The 14244-nt window shown below is 62.7% G+C and overlaps 2 protein-coding genes across 6 annotated transcripts in view; one reads left to right on the forward strand and one right to left on the reverse strand.

Annotated features, from left to right (window-relative positions):
* The first annotated feature begins 28 nt into the window (after nt 1-28).
* Nucleotides 29-3649, forward strand: CENPX (centromere protein X). Its single transcript, XM_069541917.1, has 5 exons — nt 29-100; nt 2404-2455; nt 2656-2709; nt 2997-3085; nt 3173-3649. Exons 1-5 carry the CDS (start codon nt 71-73, stop codon nt 3185-3187), a joined length of 240 nt encoding a protein of 79 aa, XP_069398018.1. The 5' UTR covers nt 29-70; the 3' UTR covers nt 3188-3649.
* A 1191-nt stretch (nt 3650-4840) lies between these two features.
* ASPSCR1 (ASPSCR1 tether for SLC2A4, UBX domain containing) overlaps nt 4841-14244 on the reverse strand; it is a 28405-nt gene continuing 19001 nt past the window's right edge. For 3 of the 5 annotated variants that reach the window (XM_069541915.1, XM_069541916.1, XM_069541912.1), the window contains 9 exons: nt 10738-10877; nt 10445-10526; nt 10016-10082; nt 9543-9605; nt 8962-9014; nt 5582-5633; nt 5278-5347; nt 5020-5195; nt 4841-4935 (listed from right to left, as the gene is read on the reverse strand). In XM_069541915.1, the coding sequence (XP_069398016.1) occupies nt 4922-4935; nt 5020-5195; nt 5278-5347; nt 5582-5633; nt 8962-9014; nt 9543-9605; nt 10016-10082; nt 10445-10526; nt 10738-10877 (717 nt within the window). In that variant the 3' untranslated portion in view covers nt 4841-4921. The remainder of the gene's footprint in view (nt 4936-5019; nt 5196-5277; nt 5348-5581; nt 5634-8961; nt 9015-9542; nt 9606-10015; nt 10083-10444; nt 10527-10737; nt 10878-14244) is intronic. The other 2 variants (XM_069541913.1, XM_069541914.1) reach the window with 1 other exon arrangement.

Consider the following 14244-nt stretch of genomic DNA (forward strand, 5'->3'; position numbering starts at 1 on the left):
GCGCGCTCAGGGTTCATTGGCTGGGGAGGCGGGGGCGGGGCTCCAGAGGGCGCGCGCTTTTGTGGCAGTCATGGAGGAAACCGGAGCTGTCTTCCGGAAAGTGAGAGAGGGTGTGCTGGCTGGGCGGGCTGGGGGCGGCGGGCGAGGTTTCCGCGGCTGGGGGACGCGCACGGACCGGCGGGGACGCTGCGACCCCGGCTCCCTGCCTGACTCACGTGCGGGTCTTGAGCCGGCGCCCCCGGTGCCATCTAGGGTGAGCCGGTTTCCAGAATCCGGCAATGACCCCCATCCCGAGCGCCCTTCGTCCTCCGTGGTCCCGTGGCCCGGTAGCAGAAGGTTGAATAGGCGCCCTGGTCTGTGGCCAGACGGAGAGGGTCTGCAGAAATCCCGCAGGGGTAGGTGCTGGCACAAATGCAGGGAGACTCGGAGAGGAGCCTGGGCCGCCGACCCCTGCCCCTCGCCCCGCTGCTACGGGATCGGCAGGACTCTCCTCCCTCAAGGCTTTAGCGCAGAGCACAGTGCGGCCCAGCTCGCTGGTAGTCTCGGCTGTGTATTCTAAAGCTGTGTATTTTGGCCTTTTTGCTGTCATGCCAGCCCTGTGCTTTGCGTCTTGATTTAGCCGGGCTGGCTCGGTTGTCTGGTGTGTTTGTGGCTCTACGAGTACTCTTCTTAGCAACACACCCAGCACAGTCAGGCACTGGATATGCACCAGGCATGAATTAGCCCGTGTAATGCTCAACACCCTAGGACATGGGTCCTAGTACTGTCCCTACTTGCCAGTGGGAGAAATCAGCAGAACTAGGGTCAAACCCAGGCCATCCACTTCCTTTTGCCCTGCACCTGGTGAGTGCTGCCCTGGGTGGATGGATAGGGAGGCCTGCCAGCTATGAGTGATCTGAGTCTCTTTGTTACTCTGCCTTAAGGTTAGAAGACACTGAGCCCTTGATGTCAGGCCTTTGTGAACCTGGGGCGGGAAGGAGCATCCCAGCGCCCTGTGAGCGCTGCCTTGTCCAGCCTGTCTTTAGTGGGGATTTTCGGTCTTTATCACCGAGAGCTGGGGTTGTGGCCATTCCCCATGACCAGGGCTGTCCCCGTGAGGGTGACCTGGAGGAGAAGTGGTTGTGTTGCCTCCACACAGTGGGACAAAGGCTGACCACGTCCCAGGTCCCATCCTCCCCTCTGCAAGTTTCGGGAATCTCCGCTCCCAGCTGGTGTTGATCCCTCTGTCACAAACCACCCCATGCAGCTGCCCCCCAGCAGCAATCTGACTGATTTAGCTCTTCGCCTGGGTCTGGGAGCTGATGGAGCGGTGGAGCGGTAGAGCCTTCTGGGCCCTTCCTGGTATTTTCCAGGTACACAGGCTTCCCCAGTGGCTCAGTTGGTAAAGAATCTGCCTGCAATGCAGAAGACCCATGTTCAATCCCTGGGTCGGGAAGGTCCTGTGGAGAAGGGAATGGCAACCCACTCCAGTATTCTTGCCTGGAGAATTCCATGGACAGCCATGGGGTCATAAAGAGTCGGACACGAGTAGGACCAGCAGATGGCGCCAGGCTCCCGTGGTCACAGCTGGAAGGGTGAAGCTGCTTCAGCGCTGCCCGAGTGACCTGTGGCAAACTCTTCCCCTCCGGAGCTGGGTCTCTGGCGGGGTCCACTCCCTCCCCTCTGCTCTCCAGCTTTGCTGAGCTGCACTGGGTGAGGCAGTGCCATCTCCATGGCCAAGGCTGGAGGCCTGGTGGGTCCTCAGCTCACCTCTGCACGACACCCGGCTTCTGGGCACCCACTGTTGCTGTCCTACCTCCCCAGGCGCTCTGCGGGCTCCTCATTCACAGCTCCTTCCAGCTAGTCCCTACCCTCAGCAACCTTCCTGGGTCCCCTACCTTGACTGCCCATTGACAAAGAAGCCTGGCTCCTGCTCAGCTCTAGGGTTCTCACAGTTCCCTTCCCCGTTACAGGAAGATCCCCTTCTCCATGCTGTGCTGTAGGCCCCAAGGAGGGACCTGGGGTGGAGCTGGCGCTGTGCTCAGAACAGGGTCTGGCAAAGCCAGGCAGTGTTAGTGACATGGGCAGGCCTGTGGAGGGGCCCACTGTGGGGAAAGCAACTTGTCTCTGGGGGCAGGAGCACAAGACCACTCTGGATACCGTGAGGACTGGAGCCCCAGAGCAGTGGGCAGGCACCTGGGCTGCTTCCTCATGTCTGCCACACGCATCTGATTTCTGGCTCTCCTGGAGGCACTTGCAGGGAGGTAGCCCCCCATGCCTAGTCCTCCACCCTGGGGAGACCCAGCCCCACAGACAGCATTTCCAGCTGGAAATTATAACCCCATCCCATCCGCAATGCAATGACTAAAGGGTCAGCAGGAGGGGTGGGGGAAGTGGCTCACTGATGTGCCCTCCGTTCCCCAGGAGCTGGTGAGCAAACTGCTGCACTTGCACTTTAAAGACAAGAAGACCAAAGGTGTGTGGGCCCGAGGCAGGGGTGGGGTGCTGGGACCCTGCACTGCAGCTCTGCGGGAGCCAGGGCCTTAGGGAGGGCTGGGTGGACCAGACAGAGGGCGGAGGTCACCAGCCTGAGCTTGAGCCAAGTCCGAAGGGGTGAGGGCGGAGTGGGGCGGCAGGGAGAGTTAATGCTTGTAACCTGCTCCCTTCGCCTTGCAGTCAGTGGGGATGCGCTGCAGCTCATGGCCGAGCTGCTCAAGATCTTCGTTGTAGGTGAGCAGAGGGACCCGATAGTGTCCTCTGGGTCCCACCCAGGCTTGTCTGGACCACTCGTGATCCATTTACATTTTTCAGTGAGGCTATCAAGACACCTTTTTCCCATTTTCCCACAAGCACCTTGTCCCTGAAAACTTGTGTTTCAGAAGCCCCAGCCTCAGTCTTCTGAGCTGTCAGCTGGCACAGGGGTGGGGGAACAGCCAGGGCTGTGGCCCAGGGGGGTTGGGGTTCAAGCCCCCCCCCCCCCGCTTTCTCTACCTTACTTCCCCCGGCCATCACGGCAGAAGCGGCCATCCGCAGCGTCCGGCAGGCCCAGGCAGAGGGCCTGGCCCGTGTGGACGTGGAACAGCTGGAGAAGGTGCTGCCTCAGTTGGTAAGTGGGCCTCCAGGAACAGGGCCTGGGCCGGGAACGGGTGGGTGGCCCACACCCATAGGCTCTGAGCGCGCCTCTCCCCCACAGCTTCTGGACTTCTAGGGTTTCCACCCTCACTGTGGCCGCCTGTCGGGAGTCATGGCCTCTGGCTGCAGACATGACAGAAGCTGCTGACCCACAACGTTCTCCAGCTCCCAGCAAACCACCCCTCTTCCCCAGGTCATTCCTTCTGCCTGCTGCTGACGGCCAGGACACAGCATATGGAGGGGAGGGGTCGCTGACAGGATCAGGGGCCAGGTGCCCACCCCACTTCCCGGGGCAGCTAGGCGCCCGCTGGTGTGAGGGAAGCATTTGGTCACTGGGAAGCGGGTGCGGGAGACCCGCCCACCTGAACAGGTAGCCCATGTGTCCTCCACGAACACGCAGAATGGTGTGGTTCTGCCACTGGTCCCAAAGCTAGCGTGTCACCTTCTAGCCATCTGATACTCCCCTCAAAAGATGCTTCCCTGAGCTATATATTTGTTTTCAACAAAGCAACATCAATAAATCAGAGCCACCTCCCCAGGCACAGCCTCCTGTTGCCATTAATCACCCAAAGTCAAGTTGCTTCAAAGCTGGGAGAGGACAGAGTAACAAAGAGCATGTGTGAGTACCCTGCCGTGGGCCGGGCTCGAGGGCTGTGAAATCGGAGCCCTCGCACGTGTGGCTGCCCACCTGGGATGGTGCCTCTGCCCGGGGCTGCCGAGGGCGTGGGGTGCCACCGACTGGCCGGGATGCCCAGGGATGTGTGGGCAGGGCTGTTTGGGGGGAGAAGGGTCACGCCAGTGGAAAGGACCACTGCCCCCAGGGCCCAGGCCAGGCAGGTCAGGGCTGTTCAGGACCTGTTAGGAACCCAGTCAGGAGGCTTGGCTGCCCTCTGAGGCCCAGCAACCAACCCCCCACACCCCCCAGCACCTACCTCCCATTAATTCTGAAAGCTGCCTGGACTTGTCAACCTAGGATTGAAACACCCCGAGGGCTCTGGGCCCAGTGACCTCAGAGTCAGGACTCTCATGAAGCAGCGGGATCTGGCCTGCTGGGGAGGGACATCTGCCCAACTGCCATGGGCACCCAGGAGCCACCTCCCCCCACCGCCAAAGGGTGGCATAGGTAGGGGGCCAGCCCGTCCGCCCTCCCTAGTTTAGCCCCGCTGGCTCCTTCCTGCACCCGTTCCCCGCCTCTGCCCCCCATCTTCCTCTCCCCCCTCCCACAAGGAGTCTCAGGGCTTCAAAGCTCTGGGCGCATGTGGAAGTAATTAGACCTGAGGGGAGAGGCTGGCGACAAGTGCCAGGGCCTGTGCCCCCCCCCCCCCAGCCACTTTGAAGTGCACTCAGACGGTGGGGCGGGTGGGGTCCCGGGAAACCCCAGGCCGGCCCTGCCCGCCCCGCCCTCCGGGGGTGGAGGCAACATCCTCTCCTGTCAGGGGCTGGGGGCCCGGCCTGAGCTGCAGCCAAGCAGGCGATGCCCGGAGGCCTTTCTCCCCAGACTCGTGTCCTCCACTGGGGGGGGGGGGGGGCTGTTAACGTCAGTGAGGTTCAAAACCAAAGGGCAGGCAGTTCAAGGAAGACACCTGTGTCCTTAACAAGAACAAGCCCCAGCAAGCAGCCTCTGGGCTCACATATCACCATCTAGCTAGGCTAGGGGGCCTTTGGCTGGGAGCTTGGCACAGGGCAGAGGACCAAAGGACCCTCCCCTGGAAAAGATGACAGGAGGGTCTCAAGAGAGGCTCGCGTCTTTATTCCCGCTCAGGGTGGGAAGGGGTCCTGTGGCTGGCAGAGTGGGCACCTCTGGCGGCTCTCACCTCTTCCCGGCTGCAAGGCAAACACACAGGGTGACCTCGGGGCCCTGGGCTCCTGCCCACAGCCCCACCCCGCCCGGCCACACCCCCAGGGTACCTGGCAGCTTCAACCACTTGGGCACTTTGCCCAGATCCCTCCTCACAGGCTGGGCTGTCCCCCGGCTGGGCTCAGGGGGCCCCACTGTCCCTTCCTCAGCAGCTGGCTCCAACTCAAGGGGTGCAGTGTCAGGGGCTGGCGGTGGGGGTGGGGTTCCCGCAGCCCTGGACATGCACCTGAAAACAAAGGCACAAGGGCCGAGGTGCCAGAGGGTGGGCGCTGTGCCAGTGTGCTCCCCCACCCTCTGCAAACACGCACCTGGCCACGAGCACGTCAGCTGCAGACGGGGAGACGGTGTGTTCCAGCAGCCTGGGGTCCAGGTAGATGCCTGCAGGAGGCCCAGTGTACCCTCAGGCCACAGACAAGGGGACCCCACCTGCCTACAGCTGCTTTGCTCTGGGAGGGAGTATGGCCTGGCCCTGGGGAGTAGTAGGGTATGGGGGTATTGGGGCCACAGGTCTCCCTCCCAGACCCGAAGTCCTCTGCTCTGGAGCATCTCAGGAGCTGGGATGTGGGGCCCAGGGCTGGCCGGCGCTGGTGGGCAGAGGGGGACCCTACCCACCTGTCGGCTCCTCAGGTCCAAAGTGCACAAGGGCAGCGGGGAAAAGGTTCGCCTGCAGGGAGGGCGGAGGGGAGCTCAGGGACCAAGTGGGCACCGTGGGGCACAGGATGGCAGGGAGGAGCAGGGCTTCCGTGCTGGCCTCACGGGCACCGCATCTGTTAGGCCCAGGGCTCCACTGAGGAGGCCTACAGCCCCATCAGGCCCCTCCCATCACGCCGCCCACTGCCCAGCTTCACCTGTTCCTCCTCTGGCACCAACCCCAGTGCGAGCCAGGCCAGGGCATCAAACCACAGGGTCCTGCCAGGGCCCAGCCCCAAGCACCAGCTGAACAGGAAGCTCTTGTGGTGTGCGTGCTCTGGCATTTTTAACTACCTCCCCTTCCTGCCCAGGTCCCAGGGTCAACACTTTATATTCTGAAGGCTGTGGCCACCCCCACCCTCACCAGAGACTACAGGAGACATCAAGAGGTCAGAGGAGATGCAGATGAACAGAAGTGCACGGATGGGGATGGGGGCATGGGGCGCAAGGTGGCCGCCAACACAGGCACAGCCCACTGTACCCCCACCAGCCCCCCCGACCTCTGCTGCCCGAAGAATGGAGGGGGGACTCTGCAGGGGCTGACAGGTGAGCCCGGTCCCCTGGGAGCAGCTGGATGGGAGGTGGGCGTGCCATGTGCAGGGCTCTCCAGTGGGGCCCAGGCATGGGGAAGTGGGCAGGGGGCCTCTTGGAGCCAAGCTGCTTTGGGAGCCTGGGCCCAGAGGTGCCCCCAGGCCTACTGCCTTGACCTGAAAGCTCACATAAGGGTTCCCTGACTCGGCACTAGGTCACCTTATGAGGAAAAGCCAGTGCTAGCCAGCGAGAAGGCCCTCCTGCAGGGTAGGGGGGTCCCCACATTCTTCTTGGCATCCTATCCGTGGGGGTGGTGGCACAAGATTTCCGCTCAAGGACTGGCCCCACCTGCATAGGACGCATCACACAGCCCCTGAAACGTCCCTGGAGGCCTCCCAGGCAGGAGGCCAGACTATGGTGCAGAAATCAGGGCTGTAGGAGAGGATCCCAGAGCCCCCCAGCATCATCACCTGCCTCCACTCCCACCTCTGCATCTGAGGCAGGAGTGGCTGCAACCCCCAGAGCTGGCCTGAGGAACAGCAAGGTCACCACCCACGGCCGTGTCCTCAGCCCTCAGCGGAAGGGCCGCAGCTGCCAGCTGAGTGTGTCCTCTCAGCTCTGAACTCTTGAAATTGGGTGGGGACTTATTCATAGAAGGAAGTTTCAAAGACCAGGAACGCTGGGATTGCAGGCAAAACAGAGGGACAGAGAAGGGCCATGAACACTCTGAAACCCCACTCTGAGGCCTGGGATCCCAGCCTACTGTGGAGGGATGGCCTGGATGGTGTTCGGGGGCTGCCCCTGGCCCTGGAGGCACCGGAATCTGGAGGGGCTGGAAACAGGTAGGACAGTGCCTCACCCTTTCTCAGGTGGCCCAGTGAGGCCAGACGCTGACCTGGCCAACCCAAGGCACTGGTCGGATCATCCCAGTGGGGCCGTCTAGGGGCTGCAGAGCTTAAAGCCTTGAAGGACCCCTCTGGGCCCCTAGAGGCCGCTCTTCTGTAACCTGGCCTCCCTGCCTGCCCTCTGCACCTGCTGGAAGCCCCCCACCCGCCTGCTTGTATCCCAGGGGACAACCCCACTGGAAAAAAGGGTGAACAGAAAGCACAGAAGACCACCATGGCTCCAGGAGGGAGGCGCACCCCTCTGCTCAGGCTGACAAAGTTCATAGATTGTGGTGGTCTTCGGGGCCCTCTAAGGGCATCACCAAGGGGTGGGGCTTGATGCTGGGGCTCTGGGTGAGGCAGTGCCGGGGGGCTGACAGGAGCGAAGGGAGGTCCCTGAGGCTCGGGGCTGCACCAGCATGAAGAGGGCTCGAGCCCAGGAAGCAGATATGACATGGGCTGTTGGGCACCTCTGTGTCCACGGACGGCATCCTTGGCAACCGCCCATCCTCAACCTCACTCGTCTTGCCCAACGAACAGTCACTCTCCTGGCCCCGTGGCCAAAACAGGCAGCTAGGCTTCCAGCCCCCACACCCACCCTGAGCTGTCACTTCCCGGGGCGCAGGACTGGCCCCGGGCAGCCTCCAGGGCAGCCGGCAGCCAGCACGAGGCCCTGCCAGGGACATGAAAGCCGGCAGCTTCCGCGCCCGCTCACCCGCGGGTGGGAGGAAGGCTTCCTTCCCCTAGCCCTGCCAGCTCTCTGATCGCGGGCGGGCAGGGACACCACCCCGAGCGGAGGCCCCACGGCTCCAGGGCGAGCTGACAGATGAAAGGAGACGGCTGCTAGTAGCAGGGGGCAGAGTGTCACCAGGAATCAGGCCACGTGGGTGGGACAGGCGGCACCCCAGGGTTCGTAATTGGAGGGGGGTGCCTGGACGCTGGCCTCCCTCCATCCCAAAGCATCTTCCAAATTCAATGTTTATCAACAGGCTGGCCAAAGAGGGAGAGTGGGGAGGGAGGGAGGCAGGGCGGGTGGGGATAGAAGGAGGCAGCCCAGTGCCTCTGGGGCTCCTAGGGGGCTAAGGGGGAGTGGGGGTGCAGGGAAGCACCCTGATCCCACCAACCTCGACTCCTTTCCTTGGTGGGCTTCTAGCCTCTCTGCTGGTCTGGCCCCATCCCCCCAAGATGGTGGCAAGCAGATCCCCTTGCCCCAACTCAGACCTCTGCAGGGCCTACTGGCCATTTAACAAAGGCCAGCCTCTGTTACTAATTAAAATATCTGAAGAGACTTTAAGAGGAAACCATTAGGCCAGAGGGCTGGGGAGGCCCCGGGCTGCTCTCCTGGGGTGAAGGGACAGGACATTCCTCCTGGCTCTGGACTGCAGCCCAGCAGGGCACCGGATCCACACCCCTCACCCTGGGAGCTCTGGGGGGCCCCAGTGCCTGGGGAGGGCCCGTCGCGGTATTCCCAGCAGAGGCCATGGGATCCAGGGGACAGGCAGGGGCAGGGCAGCAGGCCTGGCAACAGCCCCTCCAGTCTGCAGCCAAACTTGCCCGGCAGCTGGCACCCCAGGGGCCTCCTGGGCGGCTGGCCACCTGAACTGAGGCCTCTGACCCTTGGTCCTTCGGGGGCTCCCTGAGCAGCCCCCTGTGCCAGCCCCTTCTCACCCAGATCCAGAGGCAGCCCTGGCTCAAGCCGGCGGCAGCCAACTGAGCAAGCCCATCCCCACTGAAGCAGGAGGCATGAGAGACTGGAAAGCCCCAAAACTGCCTTCAGAGGCACTCTAGTACAAGTTTACCCCTCGACAAGGCCTTATAATACTTCTGACTGTGGCCTCACCCACCCTCCCTCGCAACTGTCCCTCCCAGGCCAGCCCCAGATGGTACCTGAAAGAGGGTCAGCGTGTGGTCGTCCAGGATGGTTTTTGGAGGAGCGATGACTGTGGAGAGGTGGTTGTCTGCACCAGGAAGTGTCCTGCCCCTCCCCTCCCCCCATCACCACCCCCACCTTTTGCCCATGCTTGCCCCTACACCCCCGACCCCACTCCCAGAACAGGCTTGAGAATGAGTCAGAGGATTTCTGAAGCAGCCCCCTCAGCTCACATCTCCCTGTCCGTCTCTGTGCTGTTGCAAAAGCCCAGCCAGAAGCTGGGGAGAGGACCAGGGGCAGACTCACTGCAGGGGAACACCTGACCCCTCAACCCCCGGATGTTCTCCAAAGGTGGCCAGGAGCTCTCCCTGACACCCCTGCCCCCAGCCCCCACCTCCCCGAGGGCAGGCGGGCAGCCGAGGGCACAGGTGTACTGAGCAGAGCAATGGTCACCCTCCCTCCCCTACTCCCCTAGCTCATGCTCAGACCCCAGCGCAAGACCCACCAGCCCCGCTGCTGCTTCTGTGGGAAAAGCTACTTCAAGCCCCAAATGAGAGGGGCCAGGGCCGCTGAAAGGAGGTCCCGAGGAAGCACTCACACAGGTAGAACGGCAGCTCCGGGTTGCCCAGGTGGCTCCTCACAAAGTCCCGCAAATCCCCCACTGCAGGAGGAAGAGTGGGTAAGCAAGCACCCCACTCCTGGGCCACGCCCCCTCTGCAACGGGACGAGCCAGGTCCAACCTCACTCCCCCCAGGCCACGGAGGACCCCACTCAGAACTGGTGGCATGGCTGTCTTTCTTCCAGGTGAGCTGCAGTCCCAGGCCAGAGACCCCGGTACTGGGTGTAGGGGAGCCCACCTTCTCTGCCCCTCTGTCCCACCAATGCCCAGAACAGGTGGGTGCATGAAGGGCACCCAGCTCCAGAGGCACTGCCTAGCTGCTTTGCAGGGCCTCTGGCGAGAGCCAGCCCCCAGCCCCGTGCCCACTGCCTGCCCCAGAGCCCAGACGGAAGAAGCCTGGAGGGGCTCGTGGGGCCTCCCACCCTCCTGGCCGCCCAGACGGGGCTCCTCACCAGTTTCGCTGGGGCGGAAGAAGCCCTGCAGGATGTAGCGGTCAGGAAAGAGGACCCTCAAGACCACCTAGGCCAGGACAAGCCGGTTTGTCAGCAGGACAGCTGGAGTCCAACCCAGGCAGCTGCACCCCTGGGCCCACAATGTCCAGGCCTCCCCGACACTGGGCCAGCACCCCCTCACCTTGGCTGCCCCCTGAAACTCCTGGCCACGCGCTGGACGGAAGGACCAGACAAGCACCCACGTGCACTTGTGAAAACACAGTGCCAGTTTTCATCTTAAAACAGGGCTGACTGGTTCATTAACAAACCGCAGCCCTGCCGGCCTGGGCTGAAGTACAGGAGACCATGGCCAGTGACCTGTGGGCTGTGGGAACCGCAAGAGGCCCCAGCGCAGAGCCGTGTGGAGACTGCACCCCCTGCCCTGGGTACCTTAGGGTAGCGCTGCAGCTTCTCCTTCATCTGAGCCTCCCTGAAGGCCTTGGTCACCAAGGGCGCTTCTTCTAGGCGCTTCCTGGGGAGGGGGCGGGGAGTGGTGAAGGTCCCAGGTCTCCCCAGCCAGAACGGAGGCCCACACCAGCTGGACTCAGCTTCTCCCTCAGGCTCCATGAGCTGCTCTCCCTCACAGGGTCAGAAAGGACTAAGCAACCCCTGCCTGGGCCCCCCCACCCTCCAAGGTGCTGCTGAGCGCATGGGTGTCTCAGAAGGGGCCAGGGCACACCCACCGCTCACTCTTGAGTTGGGCCAAGCGTCTTCTGACGTCGTCCACAGTCACCTCGAAGAACTCGTCAGGCAGCTCCGCAGGCCAGGCCTGGAGCAGCACCTCCAGGTCCGGGTGGCACACCACGGGGTCTCGGTCCACTGGCTGGGCAGGCAGAGAGCTCAGCTGATGCAAGGCCCGGGGCTGGGCTGGCCATGCAGACCCCAGCTGAGCTCTGTGCTGCCGGCCCCACCTGTCAGCCCGTGGCCAGGCTCCAGGGTGGGGCGTGGGGCGCCCGAGCCTCTCCAAGACCAGGGCCCCTCCCCCCAGGCCCGCCTGCTCAGCAGTGACAATGCCGAGACCCTCACCAACAGGGCGCAGGGCCCGAGGGTCTCTGTGCAGCCAGGTCAGAGGGCACCCTGACTACTGAGGGGACTTGGACAGTGAGTGAACGGCAGCATCTCTGTTCGCATCCTGTCTTCACGAGGGCTCCCCACGAGCCCCAGGAAGCCACCTGTTATCACAGTCTACCAAAGCGGGGAACAAAACTGGAGAGCAGCACCCTGGTCAGGGCCACGTCAGGGATTCCACGGGAGGGGCAGGACAAGCAACAGCCCCTAAATTAGAGGTTTGGCAAAAACCTGCCAGCCGCTGGCCCCGTGGCTAGACTGACCCCACCTCCCCTCCCTGGGGGAGCAGTCAGCCCCTCCCTCCGCCCACCACGGGGACACAAGAAGGGACAGCCTCTCTCCTAATTGGCAGCCAACGGCAACGGAAATTACAAGGCAGGGCTCACTCTGCTTGCGGTGCCTCCGGGTGTGGCCCAACTGATGACGGGGGAAGACACCTTCGCGGTGCTGAGGCTGCCTATGGAGCCCGGGCAGATGGAGGTGTCCCACGGGGCCCACGCCAGGTCCTGCCCTCCCTTGCACAGACTGTCCACAAACGTCTGGGGTGAGGCCTCTTTTGCCTCCTGCTCCTGCCTGCCCTCTCTTCCACGCCCCAGCCTTGCACAGGAATCCCACCCTCTGCCTTTGAAACCCAACGCCAGGCTTGGCAGGCTTCTCTCATCGTCCCTTCCTGCACCCAGCCCCTCTGGCTCTGAAGGTCAGACTCACCGTCCTGGGGCTGGCCAGCGCACCTGCCAGGTAGCTCAGGGCTGCTCCCCCAGCCACCCCCAAGGCCCTGACTGCCCAGGCCGGCAGGTCTCTGCCATTCCTGAGCGCACAGCTGCGTCACGCCTCGTAACAAAGGGCGGTGGGCTCTCGCCACGAAGCCCCTCTGATCTTAGGGCACTGGTGGCAGGGTGGCTAGGAAAGACTGGCTGAGGCCCGGGCAGTGGGGTTGGTAGGTGGCTGACCAAGGCCCCCAGGGGTTGCCCCCTCAAAGCCACAACCCTCCTGCAGCCCACAGGCAGTCCACGCCAAGCTTTTTATAACAAGATGCCAGGCGCCAGGCTGCCCCCCACAGCCACGGCGCCTGCATTCCAGAAGGGCCGAGCACTTGCCTGGGCTCCTGGGGGAGGGGGAGGGCAGACATGGATGTGCCTGAGCTGGGCACTGCAGTGTCCACCAGTGCCAGGCCCCTGGACGCGCGAGCACAGAGCCCACAGGCCACCCTGCCCCAGTCCTGCCCTCAGAGGGCCCCGTGTGGGCACACGAGTGAGTTGCCCTGAGAATCCAGCCATCGGGTGACTTGTGGTCTGTGGCCTGGAGCTGAGCCTGACCATCCAGAAGTGCCCCTGATCTCCGGGGGACACGTTGGTGAAGCCTGACCCGGAGAGCGTGGGGCCACTCTGGCGTCCTCATCCTGGGTGCTTCCGGTGCACAGCCCAGGGGTGACCTGGAAGACCGCGGGCCACTAGCACTTTCCACAGCCCTCCCACAACTTTCAGAACAAGGACATAGGCGACATCAGCCTTTGGCTTCATGCTGCTCAGGGGCCACTGACCTTCAGTCAGACAGTAAACTGAGAAAACTCTCTCTCAGTGTTGGATCCACCCTCAATTCATGCCCCTCCTCCCACGCACGCCTCAGCTCTGCTCTAGAAGCCTCTAGAAGCCTGTCTTTCTATCCGACAGCAGCCTGGAGCCAGGGTCCCACACAGGAGCCAGAGGGCCAGGAGAGGGCCACCTCAGGATGACTCTGACCCGCCCGCATCGCCTGCACCTTGGGGAAACTCCCTGCTCCTGGGCAGAGGAGCCAGAGGTCTGATGCCGCCCATCAGAGCCCAGACCACCCAAGTCCCAGAGCTGCCACCCTGACCCGGCCCCAGGAGGGCCCCGTCCCATGAGAAGAGTGGATTTCCATGGCTGGTTGGTAGGACGCATCACCCTGTCCTGCCAAATGACCAAGGGAGAAGCCAGGGGCCTCAAACACCTCCACACAGCCTGCCCAGTGGAGATATTCCCACTGCAAAGAGGAGAGAGACCAGGAAAGGAGAAGAGGACCTGGCAGCTCCACGTGGGAGGAAGTACGGCAGACACGGCACCGGGGGAGGCCAAGCCTTGGCCCCGCTCACTTCGGATGCTCTGCCGGCAATCTGGCCCTCATTTGCTGTCCCTTCACCCGCTGTTCCGTGGTCATGGGCAGTTATTACGCACACAGCTCCCATCCTAGATGGATTTATGGAGATGTTTTTGGATAGAGACTAGAGGCCGAGGATGAGACCATTAGGGGAGGAAAAAGAAAGGCACACAATGGCCACTGTCAGAGGGCCCTGGCACCCTCACCACGGAGACTGGGCTCCTGTGTGGTGGTCGAGGGCCAGAGCCCCCGATTCTGGGATGGGGCTCCGAGATGAAACGCCCCCTGTGGGGTGGCAGGCCTGGAACCTCCTCAGTACGCCTGACAGCTTGTCTTCACAGCCCAGAACTCCAGGTCTACTCCAAGAGCCTGTGGGAGCCGCTCAGAGGATGCGCCTCCACCAAGAACCCAATGTCACCAGGCCTGGGTCATCCTGGCAAAACCGCAAGTTTTCCATCATTGGCTCAGAGTCCAGCTCCTGAAGGCTGTCAGTATTCAGGGCAGAGACTGGTTCTGACTCCCTTACCCCTTAACCCCCGGAATGCCAGAGGAGCTGGTCTCTTCCCTGATGGCCTCAACGCTGTGGGCATCTGTCAGCAAGAAGATGAGTAGAATGATGAGGCAGCAGCCAGGGCCTGGGGCCTGAGTCCATGGAGTTGCGAGGTGGGGGGGTCTATACAACTGCCCCTGACAGGTGAGCAAACAGGCACCATCCGGAGGGGAGGCACAGTGGGTGTCTGCAGGCTCCAAGGGTAGGGCCTTAAGGGACCCAACCCTGCTGGTGAAACACCCCGCGGGGGTCCCTCATTTCTTGCAAACACGTGACCCTGGCAAAGATTCCCTTGTCTCAGCCTCCACCAAAGTTGGAGACAACACCCAGAAAACCAGAAAGGAGGAAGGTAGATGGAAAGAGGGGATGAGTCAGGGGGTCTGCAAACTGGATGAAACTGGTGCGGGGAACAGACAGCACCTGGGGAGGGAAGAGACCCTCTGGAGGTGGGGTGATA

Source organism: Ovis canadensis, chromosome 11, assembly GCF_042477335.2.
Source record: "Ovis canadensis isolate MfBH-ARS-UI-01 breed Bighorn chromosome 11, ARS-UI_OviCan_v2, whole genome shotgun sequence".
NCBI lineage: Eukaryota > Metazoa > Chordata > Mammalia > Artiodactyla > Bovidae > Ovis > Ovis canadensis.